Source organism: Phocoena phocoena, chromosome 21 (genome assembly GCF_963924675.1).
Source record: "Phocoena phocoena chromosome 21, mPhoPho1.1, whole genome shotgun sequence".
In the NCBI taxonomy this organism is placed as follows: Eukaryota; Metazoa; Chordata; class Mammalia; order Artiodactyla; family Phocoenidae; genus Phocoena; species Phocoena phocoena.
The window spans coordinates 12,990,580-13,006,430 of NC_089239.1; the positions used below are offsets into that span (position 1 = coordinate 12,990,580).

General features: G+C 38.9%; 1 protein-coding gene and 1 pseudogene across 3 annotated transcripts in view; one reads left to right on the forward strand and one right to left on the reverse strand.

The window, feature by feature from the left end:
* The window catches only part of RBPMS (RNA binding protein, mRNA processing factor), a 187,251-nt gene that overhangs the window by 92,494 nt on the left and 78,906 nt on the right, over positions 1–15,851 (reverse strand). For all 3 annotated transcript variants that reach the window (XM_065899843.1, XM_065899841.1, XM_065899842.1), the window contains exons 2-4: positions 14,940–15,017; positions 12,064–12,102; positions 10,731–10,793 (exon numbers count right to left, since the gene is read on the reverse strand). In XM_065899843.1, the coding sequence (XP_065755915.1) occupies positions 10,731–10,793; positions 12,064–12,102; positions 14,940–15,017 (180 nt within the window). The remainder of the gene's footprint in view (positions 1–10,730; positions 10,794–12,063; positions 12,103–14,939; positions 15,018–15,851) is intronic.
* LOC136141870 (geranylgeranyl pyrophosphate synthase pseudogene) lies at positions 2,315–3,222 on the forward strand (annotated as a pseudogene).

Sequence of the window (15,851 nt, forward strand, 5' to 3'; positions counted from 1 at the left end):
AGCCCAGAGATAAACCCATGTGCCTATGGTCACCTAATCTATGACAAAGAAGGCAAGAATATACAATGCAGAAAAGACAGTCTCTTCAATAAGTGGTGCTGGGAAAACTGGACAGCTACACATAAATGAATGAAATTAGAACATTCTCTGACACCACACACAAAAATAAACTCAAAACGGATTAAAGACCTAAATGTAAGACCAATACTATAAAATTCTTAGAGGAAAACATAGGCAGAACATTCTCTGACATAAACTGCAGCAAGATCTTTTTTGATCCATCTCCTGGAGTAATGAAAACAAAAACAAAAATAAACAAATGGGACCTAATGAAACTTAAAAGCTTTTGCACAGCAAAGGAAACCATAAACAAAAGGAAAAGACAACCCACAGAATGGGAGAAAATATTTGCAAACGAAGCAACCAAGGGATTAACCTCCAAAATATACAAAGAACTCATGCAGCTCAATATCAAAAAAACAAACATCCCAATCAAAAAATGAGCAGAAGATCTAAATAGATATTTCTCCAAAGAAGACATACTGATGGCTGAGAGGCACATGAAAAGATGCTCAACATCGCTAAGAGTTAAAGAAATGAAAAACAAAACTACAATGAGGTATCACCTCACACTGGTCAGAATGGCCATCGTCAAAAAAGTCTACAAACAATAAATGCAGGAGAGGGTGTGGAGAAAAGGGAACCCTCCTACACAGTTGGTGGGAATGTACATTAGTACCAGCCACTATGGAAAACAGTATGGAGGTTCCTTAAAAAACTAAAAATAGAGCTACCATATGATCCAGCAATCCCACTCCTGGGCATATATCTGAAGAAAACCATAATTTAAAAAGATACACATACCCCAATGTTCACTGCGGCACTATTTATAATACCCAAGACATGGAGGCAACCTAAGTATCCAGCAACAGAGGAGTGGATAAAGAAGATGTGGCACATATAGACAATGGAATATTACTCAGCCATTAAAAAGAATGAAATAATGCTGTTTGCAACGACATGGATGGAACTAGAGATGGTCACACTGAGTGAAGTAAGTCAGACAAAGACAAATAACATATGATATCGCTTATATGTGGAATCTTTAAAAATGGTACAAATGAACCTTTTTACAAAACAGAAATAGTCACAGATGTAGATAACAAAGCTATAGTTACCAGGGGGAGGGGGGAGGGATAAATTGGGAGATTGGGATTGACATGTACACACTATGATATATAAAATAGATAACTAATAAGGACCTACTGTACAGCACAGGAAACTCTACTCAATACTCTGTAATGGCCTATATGGGAAAAGAATTGAAAAAAGAGTGGATATATGTATATGTATGACTGATTCACTTTGCTTTACAGCAGAAACTAACACAACATTGTAAATCAACTATACTCCAATAAAAATTCAAAAATTATACTATAATGATGTGTGAATTCTAATTTTTATTCCTACTTTTGAAAGTGCAGAAACGCTTTTACACTTTGCCTGTTTTTGCTCCTTTGTTGTAAACTTTCTGCTTGAGTGAATTCTTTTCCATCTAAACTTATTTTCATTTCCCACAATACATTTCTATACTCTTTAAGTTCTGTGTATTTATTCATCCATTCACTTTTGAGTGATATCTTGTGTCAGGCAAATAAAGAATAAAATAGATTAAAATGGTTTACACTAGGAATTTTCTACCCAACTGTATTTTCCAGGGAAATTATCTGGATCTTTTAATTTTAAAACATTAATCTTTAGGGACTTCCCTGGTGGTCCAGTGGGTAAGACTCCATGCTCCCAATGCAGGGGGCCGAGGTTCGATCCCCTGCCAGGGAACTAGATCCTGCACGCCACAACTAAAGAGCCCATGTGCTGCAACGAAGACCCGGTGTAGGTAGGTAGGTAGATAGATAGATAAATAAATAAATAAATAACCTGTCCACTATGGCTAGAAAACAAAAACTTACATCCTTTCATGCAATGTCAGGGTTACTCAAGGTACCCCTTAATTTTTCTCAAATTGTTTTCTGCTGTAATTTATCACGACATTTTTAGAAGAGAAATTCTAGTCTTAAAAATTTAGTTCATGGGATGGTGCATTTTCTTGCACCGAGTAATGCGGTGTTGCTGCCAGGTGAGGAGGGCGGAGAGTTCTATGGTGAAGTGAGGGGAGGGATTCATGCAGGCGTCCGGGGGAGCCTGGTTCTGAACTATAAGGTGGGAAGTGGATGCTGGGTACTGCTACTCCCGGACCCCCAGCATGAAAGTTGTGATATCATCCTCGAACCATCAGCTTTGAAATTAAAAAACAATGAAGAATACTCAAGAAACAGCCCGAAGAATTCTTCTAGAACCTTACAAGTACTTACTTCAGTTACCAGGTAAACAAGTGAAAACCGAACTTTCACAGGCGTTTAATCATTGGCTAAAGGTTCCAGAAGACAAGCTACAGATTATCATTGAAGTGACGGAAATGTCGCATAATGCCAGTTTACTCATCGATGATAGTGAAGACAACTCAAAACTCCGACGTGGCTTTCCGGTGGCACACAGCATCTATGGAATTCCATCTGTCATCAATTCTGCCAATTATGTCTATCTTCTTGGCTTAGAGAAAGTCTTAACCCTTGATCACCCAGATGCAGTAAAGCTTTTTACCCGCCAGCTTTTAGAACTCCATCAGGGACAAGGCCTAGCTATCTATTGGAGGGATGATTACACTTCTCCCACTGAAGAAGAATGTAAAGCAACGGTGCTGCGAAAGACAGGTGGACTACTTGGATTAGCAGTAGGTCTCATGCAGTTGTTCTCTGATTACAAAGAAGATTTAAAGCCACTACTGAATACACTTGGGCTCTTTTTCCAAATCAGGGATGATTATGCTAATCTACACTCCAAAGAATATAGTGAAAACAAAAGCTTCTGTGAAGATCTAACAGAGGGAAAGTTCTCATTCCCTACTATTCATGCTATTTGCTCGAGGCTTGAAAGCACCTAGGTACACAACACCTTGCGCCAGAGAACCGACAATGTAGATCTTTAAAAATACTGTGTACGTTATCTTTCTCTGAGAACGTAGGTTCTTTTGAACACACTCGGAATACTCTTAAAGAGCTTGAATCTGAAGTCTATAAACAAACTGATGCATGTGGTGGGAACCGTGAGCTAGTAGCTCTAGTAAAACACTTAAGGAAAATGTTCAAAGAAGAGAGTGAATAATATTAAGTCATTCTTGATTAGGCCTGATAGGTTAGTTGACTTTATTTTTTTGTCTTTTAGCCTACTACCTTTTTTAAAATTTGGACCAAGCTGTTAAGTCTCCAAAAACTGAGTGATAGTGGTGATGTGAGTGAGGTTGTTTCAATATAGAATCCCTGCGTACAGATAATCATCATAGTACCAAGGTGAAGGAATCACAAGGAGCCACATTTAAATAAGTCTAATTTGAATGTTAGAATGTGCTGTGTTGGGACGTTGTGGCCAACTCGGCCACGCGTGTTCTGTTGATTCTGTCAATAAAGAAGACGTCAGGGGCTTCCCTGGTGGCGCAGTGGTTGAAAGTCTGCCTGCTGATGCAGGGGACAGAGGTTCGTGCCCCGGACTGGGAAGATCCCACATACCTTGGAGCGGCTGGGCCCGTGAGCCATGGCCGCTGAGCCTGCGCGTCCAGAGCCTGTGCTCCGCAACGCGAGAGGCCACAACAGTGAGAGGCCCGCATACCGCAAAAAAAAAAAAAAAAAAAAAAAAAGAAGACGTCAGCTTTTGGGGGGAGAAATATATATATATTTCATGGTTTATTTTTATAAATATTAGCCTTTTTAGACAGCTTTTATTATTTTTAAGATTCTAGACTAGCCTAATGTTCACTAGAATTCTGTTTTATTTCTTATCCTATTCCCATGTTTATAATGCATTAGACATATTTTCCATATCCTAGAAGGATTTACTCTATTTCCTTGCCTCTTCTTATTTTTACGTACAAAAAAATCCTTGACTATTTGTGGTTCTCTCATTTTAAAAAATGTTTCCACGTAATAAGTACTAAAGTCTACTGAAACAGCAAGAAAAGTTTGCATTTAATTTTAAAGAAAGAAATGCTGTATATATGTGTAAGGAAATTAGAATAATTAACAAATGCCCTGTCAAGATAACCTATTCCACTTTAAGGGGGTTAAGTCCTACCCTACTCCCCAAGGCTTTAAAATGTTCTAATGCATTCTAATTACAGAGCAAGACAAAGGGTTTCAGTTTCGTGGACCAACAGTTCAAATCTGTGTAGATAATCAGAAACACAAAAGCCAATGCTGAAGGGAGATCCATAGCCGCTTGTCATTATGATGGTTTGATCATTCACTGAGGAGTAGAAGAGTAATTTTACAACAAAGACAGTGACTTAAGGCACCAAAATGTGCTGCCCTTCAGAACGATCAGTAACGTACACGGCCTAGGGAGTCAAGATCTTTGGTTCTAAAACTAGCTTGGCTTCCTTACGGACAGGAATCCTAGCAAATAACTCATTCTTTGCACTTCCGGTACCACGAACACTAGCTGTATTTTCTACTTTCATTTACAACAGGGGCAAATACCTTCTCAGCATTTCGAAATGCCTGAAGAACCATGGAGTAAGGGCAAGGTCAATACAAGATAGCATTTTAAAAAGAGAGTCTAGATAAGTTTAAACAAGTAGATCCTTGAAGAAAGGCCACAACGCAAAGTCTGAGGGCAGTTTCACACAGCCGTGTAATATCTGATGAACTATTTTACCTAGGGAAAAACTGGGCAAACTTGAGGTCTCCACACATACTTGTCATTAGAATACAGGCCGGTTTACGTGTGAGAACCTGTGCTTCTTCCTGAGAATTTCCTTGGGGAAAGGATGATGCTAACACTTCCAGCTACTTTTCCTTCTTCAAACTTCCTTAGGATTTCTTTTACCAGCATTTTATTTCCTACTTTCCTATGTGAATGCTTAATAGATCTAAATAACCTACTTTTCTTCAGGCAAAGACTCTAATTGGGAATTCAGCAAATTCCTCACGTTCACCTTCATATGCTCTTTCAGAACCACTTTTAAATTATGTGCCACACCATCCTTGAGAGATTTTGTAACAACTCCAAATTGCAAGAAAGAACAGAGCACAGCACTCCCTCCCCTGCAAAATAAGGGGCTATTTCAAATTTCTTGGAGCGGGGCTAGGCAGACTAAGCTGTTTGTCAAGCCCCAAAGTGCACGCAGTCGTTGAGAAAAAGAGGAGAGTCCAACAACCCTGCATTATGGCGGCTCTAGACCGACACGGGCATAGTCCCCAACCCAGTGACATTAAATGGCTGCTTTAAAACTGCAAGTCAAGAGTAAGCAGTTATAAACAGATTTAACAGATAAACACTAGATCAAACTCATGATCTCATCTGGCAGCCCCACATATTTCCCATCCAAAAGTCCCAGCTGGGATCACAGTAACTGGGCCTCTTCAACTACTTTGAGCTAAGAGAAATTTAGGGAGAAATTTTTAAAACTGATAAGAAACATATTGACATGGTGCCTGGTGAACAGGGAGCTGAGACAAGCCATCTGGATGCTTGTGTATGTGAAACGTTTTGTTTAGTGGAAATAATTCATCTAACCCACAAGCTGTACAAATATTACAATAAAAAGTCCTGACTCGCACAAACTGTCAGAAGAACCTGTGCTACAGGAACCAGAGACTGTAGTCCAGATTTCTGTTTCTGTGTGGCCAATACCTGTTCTCGAGTACCCTGGTATTCCTCCGTACTCAAGAGTTTGTACCAGGACTTTATGGCTACATCTTTTCACTGAGAAAGTATATTCATGGTACGGGCTCACATTTAGAACATTTGCAAGTGTTTTTGCTTGGTGATTTCCCTTTAACACCGTTGGGAGTAATACCCCCATTTCACAGATGAGAAACCTGGTATAGGAATAATCAATTTATTATATACAAGTGTGTTAAAACTCAGTTATTTGGAGAGCTCAAGCTATTCAACAAAACAAATTATGCACAAGGCTGAATCACTGTGATATAAATAACTACAGTGTTTACTTCAATGCCAGGAATTTATGGAGATGAAGAAAACTATCTTTTTCTGATTATGTCGGTTTTTTCAACGTGTGACACTACCAAGTACCTTTTCAGCATGCTTTCTTACAAACTACTAAAGATTTTTTTAAAAATTCTTTTTACCTCACACTATTGAATAAATCTCCTCAGTAACCAAGAAATAATTTAGCGCTATATATCCTCAAGACCTCTTCATTTTCTGCTTATTAAGATGACCGCCACCTTTTGCTTCCTCAAAACCAAACTGCTTTTTTCTCTTTAATTCAAAGTCTATTCAGACCTTAAGAAAACACCTTTCCTTCCTTCATGCCTGGCATAATGTATACGAGAGAATACAAAGCCCAAGTCTTATCTTATTAAACCAATCATCCAAGGGTTGGGTTTTTCCCTCCTTTCTTTTATGAACAGGTAAACTATTTAAGGGTAACACAATTCTATTACACGGAACTGCCGTCACAGAAAAGAAACGTTACTAATCCCCATTAAAAGAAACAATATTTTAAGTCATATGGGGTTTCAAGAGAAATCAAATCTACTGCTGAAATTAGTCAAAAAGTATTTATCAAGAAACCAACTACCACTTCACACCTAGTAGGATTGCTATAATTTAAAACAACAAGTATTAGTGAGCACAGGGAAAACTGGAATTCCCATATATTGCTGGTGGGAAGGTAAAATGGTACAGCCAATATGGAAAAGTTTGGAGGCTCCTCAGAAAGCTAAAAACATAAATACCGTATGACTTAGCAATTCCATTCCTAGCCGTATGCCCAAAGGAATTGAAAACCACGCATATTTGTACACCAGTGTTCACTGAAGCGTTATTCTCAACGACCATAAGGTGGAAACAACCCAAGTGTCCACCAATAAGACGAATAGATAAACAAAATGTGGAATATCCATACAATGGAATATTATTCAGCCATAAAAAGGAACGATGTTTTGATATCTGCTACAACATGGATTAATCATGAAAACATCATACTAAGTGAAAGAAGCCAGACACAAAAGGACAAATATTTCAATAGCTAAAACAGGCAAATTAATAGAGAGAGAATATAGATTAGAGGTTACCAGGGACTAGAGGAAAGGAATAATAGGGAGGTATTGGTTAATGGTTACAAAGTTTCTGTTTGGGATGATGAAAAAATAGAAATAGACAGTGGGGATGGTTGCACAACATGGTAAATGTATTAACGCCACTGAACTGTATGTACACTTAAAAAAATCATTAAAATGTCAAATTGTTATATATGTTTTATATACTCAAAAATAACAACATACCCAAAATCACTGAATTAAATACCTTAAATGGGTGAGTTATAGCTCAATAAAGCTACTTATAAAAGAACCCAATAGACTTGAGGGTGCCATGATAACTGGAGATCACTAACATCAGTGAGTCTAGGTTGAGAGTAAAGCAAATTATTGTGACAGCCTAAGCAATGTTTAGTTGTGAAGGCAATCTGTAGTAATGCACCTAGTTTGCATCCGACTTCCTTAGTTCTGATAAACTTATAATAAAGCCTATGATAAAACCTAAGCCAATAACTATTTAAAATTAGGGGAGGAGGGCTATCAATCAAAATGGCACATATACTCAACAGGCCACACGTAACCTTTTTAAATACTTTACATGAGTGAATCTCAAACACCAACGTAAGACAAAGCCTGTCATGGAAGTGTACACAATCAGGCCTGCAGTCTTTCTTACTTACGAAAACACGATTTCAGCTACACAACAACGGCAACACTGGGGTTTTCATAGTTGGCAGGAAGAGCCAGAGATGGCTTATTCCCACCTCTGCTCAGGGTCCTTACTGCCAGGCCTGCCTTGCTTCCTGTGTGTGTTTCTTCTTAAAATTTCCACAAATCAAATTTTTACTAAACCAGACTATAACTGTCAATATCACTGTAGTTGATTTACATTCCAAAATTATAAACAAATCCTAAAAATAATTTGATAGTTTGGATTATCAGCTCCCCCTTCCATTAGCATGGAAAATGGAAAACTGCTGGTATAGAAATTACAACTGTGTGTGAAGGGTAAAGGATAGGTTAGATATTTTGCTGTCGGGTTAAAGAATGGATGGGGTTTCTAGTCATATGGATTAATGCGACCACAGATAACCTGAAGGGAAGTCTGGGTTTGGGTTATTTTTAGCTTAATTTGAGAGTTTTTGCTATAAAACCAAAATATACTGTATTTACTTTAGAAGATTTAACGAACACCCTGATAAAAGTTCAGTGTTACCACTTAATTCAATCTGAGCATGTTTTTCCATAAAATTATCAAACTGACTAAAGCATACTCCAAAAATGGAAGAAAATGGATTTTAAAATCATTTAAAGTCATTTTGGGAAAAGACTTAATACTAATAACTGAACCAGACAGGAACCAAGACAGGGAAACAATAAGAAGAGAAGCTCTAAACATGGACAAGTGGTTTATAACACTCTGAACTACTCTATATAGAGGAACTTACTGGATTGAGGCTTACGTTTCTCAATAGTGGAACAAAACAAAACATTACAACATGGAACTTTCCCCCAAAGGAATGTGAGGAAAAGCTTTTAAGAGAAGCTGGACGAATGACATGAGGAAAAAATTTTGTAATGGCTATGAGCATCGGATGTTTTTAATTCACCAGGTTAGAAAAAATGATCGTGAAAAGAGCATGTTGGGTCACAGAGATGTGGCGGTTTCATAATTAAATACATTATCCCGAATGGGCCCATTCTCTCTGCAGAGAGAAGAAACCCTGCTCCACGGTCATGCACCAAACTTTACTGTGGGCATTTGTCCTAGACAGTGTGATTTAAACAGTCTGTCGTTGCAGCAATTCCATGGAACACGCAAACAGCAAGAAGTTACATAAAGTAGACAGAACTAAGACACAGGAGGCTTCCTTCTAGTTGTAGCTCTAAACCTGTACTTTCTGACCGAGCCATCCATCCTCTCTGGTCTCAGTTCTCTTAACTGAAACAGGACAGTTTCCAAGGTACAAAAACCTCTAATACTTTTATATAAAACTTAAAAATATCGAGAAAGAGATGACCCAGGACCTTAACAGATGCTCTAAACTCACAAGCCAACCTCTGGGCAGAAGAAAGCTCAGGTATAATACGCCACAGGTAAATCTTAAGAGTTACTCTTCCTAGGTCCACAGAATAGAACAGAACGAGACCTGTTTCACTTGGAGTTCTTCCCAAGTTATTAATATATGAGCAACAAACACTGAGCCTAAAACCAGACCTTAGGACAAGAGAGCATAATGAGCTGGGGCCAGCTGGCACAGGAATGGGCTTAAACACCTCTATCACAATGTTACTGCATGTCTCAATACCGGTTGTGTGTAATGATACAACCCTCAGTACTAAGAAAAAGTGAAATGATGTTAGCTATGCTCTGCCTAGTAAGGCAAGGAAACACAGTTTGACTATGACCATTTAAACATCTAAAAAATAAACTTCTGTTAAAAAAGATCAAGCTATAAACAACCCACCGTAAAAACCTACTGTTTTTCAGACAGTGGGTCAGTGACATGTCTCTACCCAGAGCAGAGACGATGAAGGGCAATGGAAAGCCCATTCAGTGAACAAGCTTCAGCTGCTGTTATTTCCTTTATAAGGACAAGAAAAAGAAGCTGGTGAAGACTTCAATTTAGAAGGACCCAGAATATTTCCGCATTTAGAAAGATGCCTCCTGCGGGGGGAATGCAAATTGGTGCAGCCACTACGAAAAACAGTATGGAGGTTCCTCAAAAAACTAAAAGTAGAGCTACCATATGACCCAGCAATCCCACTCCTGGGCATATATCTGGACAAAACGATAATTCAAAAAGATACACGTACCCCCATGTTCATAGAAGCACTATTCATAATAGTCAAGACGTGGAAACAACCTAAATGTCCACTGACAGATGAACGGATAAAGAAGATGTGACACACATATACAGTGGAGTAGTACTCAGCTATAAAAAAAGAATGAAATAATGCCATTTGCAGCAACATGGGTGGACCTAGAGGATACCATTCTAAGTGAGGTAGGTCAAATGGAGAAAGACAAATATCATATGATACTGCTTATAAGCAGAACCTACTTACAAAATGCTTACAAACCAAATACAGGTATCTCTATTCAATTATAGTCGACTATCTTTTATTATACCACAATGCAGAATGTCTTCTGGGAAAGCAGTATATGCAAGTTTTTTATCAATCAGAATAAAGACTACAACCTGTAAATTTGTTTTTTTAAGCCACATACCTTAAACAAAAACCTCACGTGTTAAGGAAAGCCAAGATTTTCATCTATTCTTGACTTAGGCTTTGCCACTGAGAGTATAACGATGGCCAAACTGAACTGTACGTTACCATGGGATGTAACTGGGCTGAATAAAGACCCACATCATCGGGTATTCTGAGCCCTACAGTCGAAGCTAGAGAAGAGCAACGTGTTACTTAATAGTTTGCACATCGAACCACAATTTTAGGAAAAATCTCCTTAGAGGGCTAATTAATGAATCCCTTGCTGTTAGATCAAGCAGTCCTATTCCTTCCATTTGATTTCCTGTCCAAAGAGGTTCTATTACTTCCCACCACCTCATAAGGAAGCCCCCAAAGATTAACACCATTAGTACTTACATTCAAAGCATTCTTTGCAGCTTCTGCTTCTGAGCGACTGTCAAAACTGACAAAACCTACGGGCTAAGGAAAGAAAAAAAAATATGAAGAACACGATATCTGGGGGTGTCTATTTTTCTGGGTCAAAGGTGATATCAAACTGAAGAGCTAAGATACAGAAATCACCACAGGCAATGGGTAGAAACAAGAAAGCCAGTCCAGAAGAATCATGACTCAGTGGCTTAGCCAAATTTCTAACATGAATCAAAGGGATTGTGAGGGTGGTTCTTCAAGGGCACAGCTGGAGATTTAGAGAATCATAAAAAAAAATCTAGAAGGGGCTGGAAGGTGAGCAGCAGTGAACAAGGGAACAGAGGAAAACTTGGGTGGAAAGGCTCTACTTTCCTAAATTGAATTCACTGTACCTCAGTTTCTTCATCTTTTAAAATGGAAAGAGAACCGAATCACCTTTTGGTACACTGTAAGTGCAAGGAATATAATGACACAATGATAAAAGCCCTGTATTCTCACTGCATGATCAAAATTATATCATGAACATTTTAATCTCAAATCCCAAGGGATGCCTTTAAAAAGCTGTGTGTTTAATTAGGTGTATAAACCATACTGTTCCAACTAAAGAGAGGGGTCACAATTCCTTTGGACTCAGTATCTTTCAGTCCAGAAGGATGGTTGCAACATAGCTTATTCTCTGATGAACCAGAGAATACCTTACTGAGAGATGAAAAGTGACCCAGAGGAAGGATGCTGGTTGCTCAGCATTTAAAAAAAAAAAAGCACATAGCTACAAATTTTCAAGACACCTGCAGAAACTATCAGGGTCATTGGTTACTACCTCCATTCTGTACCTTTTATGCTCCATTCTAGACCTGAGACTCTGCCTGCGGTTATTAAGGGTTTAAGAGACAGGCTGATTCTTCATCATCAAATTCCCATACTGATTGTGAATGAAAAGTCTGCCTGTTTAACTTTACAAAAAAACAAAAACAAACAAAAAAAAACACCCAGGAAAAAATTGGCAATAAAAGTGAATTTGGATAATAATAATTTCTTTTGAATATACAGATCAATCCCAATATAACTATGCTGGATGCATTATATTTACCTTCCTTGAGGACAGACTCAGACACTCTAGCTGGAGGCTATGGAATTAGGAATCACTTTCCTGTGCTAATTCCTAAGCAATCTCACCCTTAATTTTAGAGCAACAACAACAACAAAATAAAATCTTAATGGAAATAAAAAAAGAATGTCGAGCCCTAGTAACATTCCTGAAGAAAGCCAATCCAAACTTACTGTGGACGTGATCATTTATGTGCAAGTCTGAAATTCTTACCTGCTTAGATGTGAGCTTTATAAGAGAACCCTCGTAGCCCTGAAAATAAAGAACCAAATTTAGACCAGAAATAAAGAGTAATAGGAGAAAAGATCAATTGTAATAGCATCCTGTTCAAGTGAAAATGAGTCCCTTATGACTACTGACCAACTCTTCTCACAAATGCCTGTTCATTGGGAAAACAAATTTTATACACACACGCACGCATGATGTATACGCCAATCTTTGCATACTTGGGCCTAAAAGAAATCAAGCCCTGAAATTCATGCACTTACGTTTCTTATCTCTATATATTTTATGAAATTCAGAAAAGAAACGTAAGTGCATGAATGCACTTACGCATAGGAAAATGGTGTCTGTCAACAGCAGGTCTTTTTCATTTTATAGAACTAGGCGAGGGAAGGGGATAAATTAAGTTAGGAAGGTCAGAGTGTGCGATGACTTGGTCATATATTTGCTATAAAACCATAAAACATTAAGATCGTACTTGGTAGAACTTAATGAAAATTTCAAAACTTCCAGGAAAGGTTAAATAGGCAGTGATGCTAAAATCTGTTGAGTTCTTTTGCTTATTTATTGCAGCCATCAGTCTTTCACATTGGTATTCTGATTGGGAGATGTGAAAATTCCCTGTTGGGTTTTTACTCCAGCTCATCCTCAAGGAAGATGGAAACGCTCCTTTCACTCCCTCCCTTAAGCCCTCCTGGCTCCCCAGGATAAGGATAACAAAGTCTGTTTATTTCTGAAAATAATCAATGACTGTTAGCTTGCACTGATGGATGACACAGGAGGGGAAAAAACAACACTTGACATGATTGACCACCACACGTATTGGTGCAGAGACAGATTTGCAGACGAGGGTCAGACTCTGGGGACTTTAATTAAAAGAGGGTTAGTAGGAATGTACCAGGGTCCTGACTTCAGCGTTTGGGTTTCTGGGCAGCATGTTGGGACTGATTCATCCTCCTATTTTCCCAGCAGAGAACTATGTTACTAATTAGCTACTGTAAACATTTTACCTCAAAGGCCTTGAGCTCTTCTAGCCAGAGAGGTCATGATTCACAGCCCTGCCTCTTCCTTTTTCAAGGTGCTCTCACCCTCTGAAAAACCTGAAGGTTTAAACACCCTGAAGGCCTCAGAGGCAAAGGACAAATGGATATTTCACTCAGGTAAAAGACCACTAGTAGGGATATACTGTCCTCTCAAGTCACAAAAAGAGAAGTAGTATCAAATAATCGTTCAGATGAGGGATGACTGCTTGGGTTTGAATCCTGGCCGTGCCATTTATTATGTGTGTAAACTTGAGCAAAATGTATTCAACTGCTCCAAGTTTCATTTTCTTTATTTGAAAAAAATGAGGCTAACCCACTTTAAAGGACTGTGATGAGAATTAAATGAGATAATAATTCTTAAGGGGCTTGCTGGCTAAATCTCTCTGTATGTATACAAAAACATAACTATTTATGTTATGTTGGATACATACTATTGGATACATACGAGGATCAGTTGGCTTTAAAAAGTCCTCATCCTACAGAAGAGACAGACAGTAAAAACTACAACCCTGCAGAAGAAACGCAGGAAATTCTATAAAGCTGGCACTCTCCCCACAATACCTTCTCTTTCTTTCCCACTTCCTCTAGCCAACCTCATGGCTAACCTTTCTGCTTCCCTCTGTAATGTCATCATTATTGTTGCATTAAAAGGAGAGCTGTCAGAATGGAGTTATGTCCATTATTACACGCTGCCTTTGGGGCACATAAACTAGACTGTTTTATCTTGGTTGGTTTTAACTCACTGCCTGCTCAACCATCCTTCTCCTTCTACTACCCAACTGTTTTCAGCTGTCGCATCCTACTCTCTCCCCCTAAGGAGTTAGATATTGTCCCTCAAACTGTCTTGCCTCTGTGGCTGGGGTCCTGCTTCAAATCAGGATGGATCTTTAACCATCAATCAAGATGGCCCATCACGTGATCGTAAGTGTGGCCCCGGCCAGGCACTGTTGCTGACATGTCCTCAGGTGACGTGACCAGGCCAGACACAGGCCCTGAATCTGTCATGACTTCCAGGTTCACTCCTTGAGAGCCAAAGCCTTCAGCCCACATCATGCCCAGCCCCAGCTACCCTACCCTACCCTACCCTCCAAAGGCTAACCTTCAAGGTTTCTCCTTGGAGCATGGTTATTTCAGCTTTAGTTCAATTTCCTGTTAAATTTTCAATCCCAGCTACATTCATTATCTCTAAAGTAGTTTTATCTTGATAGTCACAATGGACAGACAACTTGCATTAAATATTTCACGAAGCAACAGGAAAGATTTCCCTCAACTCATACCAAGCATTTCTTTAAAATTTTGTTTTACTGTTTTTGCAACTTTGGACATTTTGCCCATGGCAAAAATAATGGTGCTAGGTTCCTAGTCTAGTTCATAAAAGCCTACTTAACCTAATAGTATTAACAGCAGTATTTCAACTGATAAGGAACCTCCTTGGGGTAGGGCTTGACTTTTACTGCATTTGAAATATAAATACAGAATAAGTCACTGATAGTATTTTTGGTGATCTGTACTCAGAAGAACACCCCTAATTGGCAAGAGGATAAACAGGGAGGACACTAAAGCTGTTCTGTAGAACAGAAACAGATGCATGTCCACGTCGGTAAGAGACTTCTCCAGATTAGCTACTGGGAGGACAAAAGGCAGTTTCAGTCCTTCCAAAGTGAAAATGTATATTAGGACCGAGTTGTCAAATCTCCTTTACTCACTAACCTTTTAAAAACAGTGCTTTCACAGACATTTCATTTCTTTCTACAAAAAGCCCCAGGAAGCTTATACACACACTCTTTGTCTCCTTTTACAATTTCTGAAAGATAGAAAAGGTACCTTAAATGGTCTGAAAAGCAGATACAGCTCCCGAGGTTTGATATCCAGAGGGAGACCACTGACAAAGAGAGTCCGGACCTGAAAGATAAATACAAGAAGTGATCAAGGGAGTGGACAGTCATAAAATAGCTCACCCCATGGCCACTGAGCCTGCGCGTCCGGAGCCTGTGCTCCGCAACGGGAGAGGCCACAACAGTGAGAGGCCCGCGTACCGCAAAAAAAAAAAAAAAAAAAAGAGGGTCCATAATTAAAACATTAGCTTAAGGAAAACAAAAATGTCATGAGGACAGTAAATCTACCACTCCCCTCTGCTCTAATCAAATGAACACAGAATGTGGTTCAAAAATACAACTGAACCAATTTTTTTGTCCTACTTTGTCTTGTCATTGCTTCCTTCATTGGCATTGATAATTACAGTAATTTTAATAAATGTAGAAGTTTATTAAACAATTGAAATGTGTCTAAATAGTAGCCAAATGCATAACCCTGTGTCTGTTCAGTTCTGAAACAGCAGGGCAGACTTGTCTGTACCGTAAGGGCTACGGTACAAAATACGTACTTAATGTGTGCTAAAATACAGAACACAGATGACATTTCAAGCTGGGAGGATCAGAGTAAACGCGTGGGCATCTGAATGGAAACTTCAAGGATAGGTAGGATTTTACCACATAGATATAAAAAGGTGAGGTGGGGAAGAGGCACAGGCAGATAAAAAGCATTAACCAAGGCAATGAAGAAGGGGATGATAGCGCAGTGGATTCTGGGAGAAGGGGAGCCAAAAGTGAACAGGTAGTGGAAGATCAAACCGAGGGGGGATGACGTCATCGGCTCAGGAATATGGTCTTGATTCAATAGGCAAGGAGTAAACACTGAATCATCATCACTACCACATTTTGTTTCTACTTATTTTAG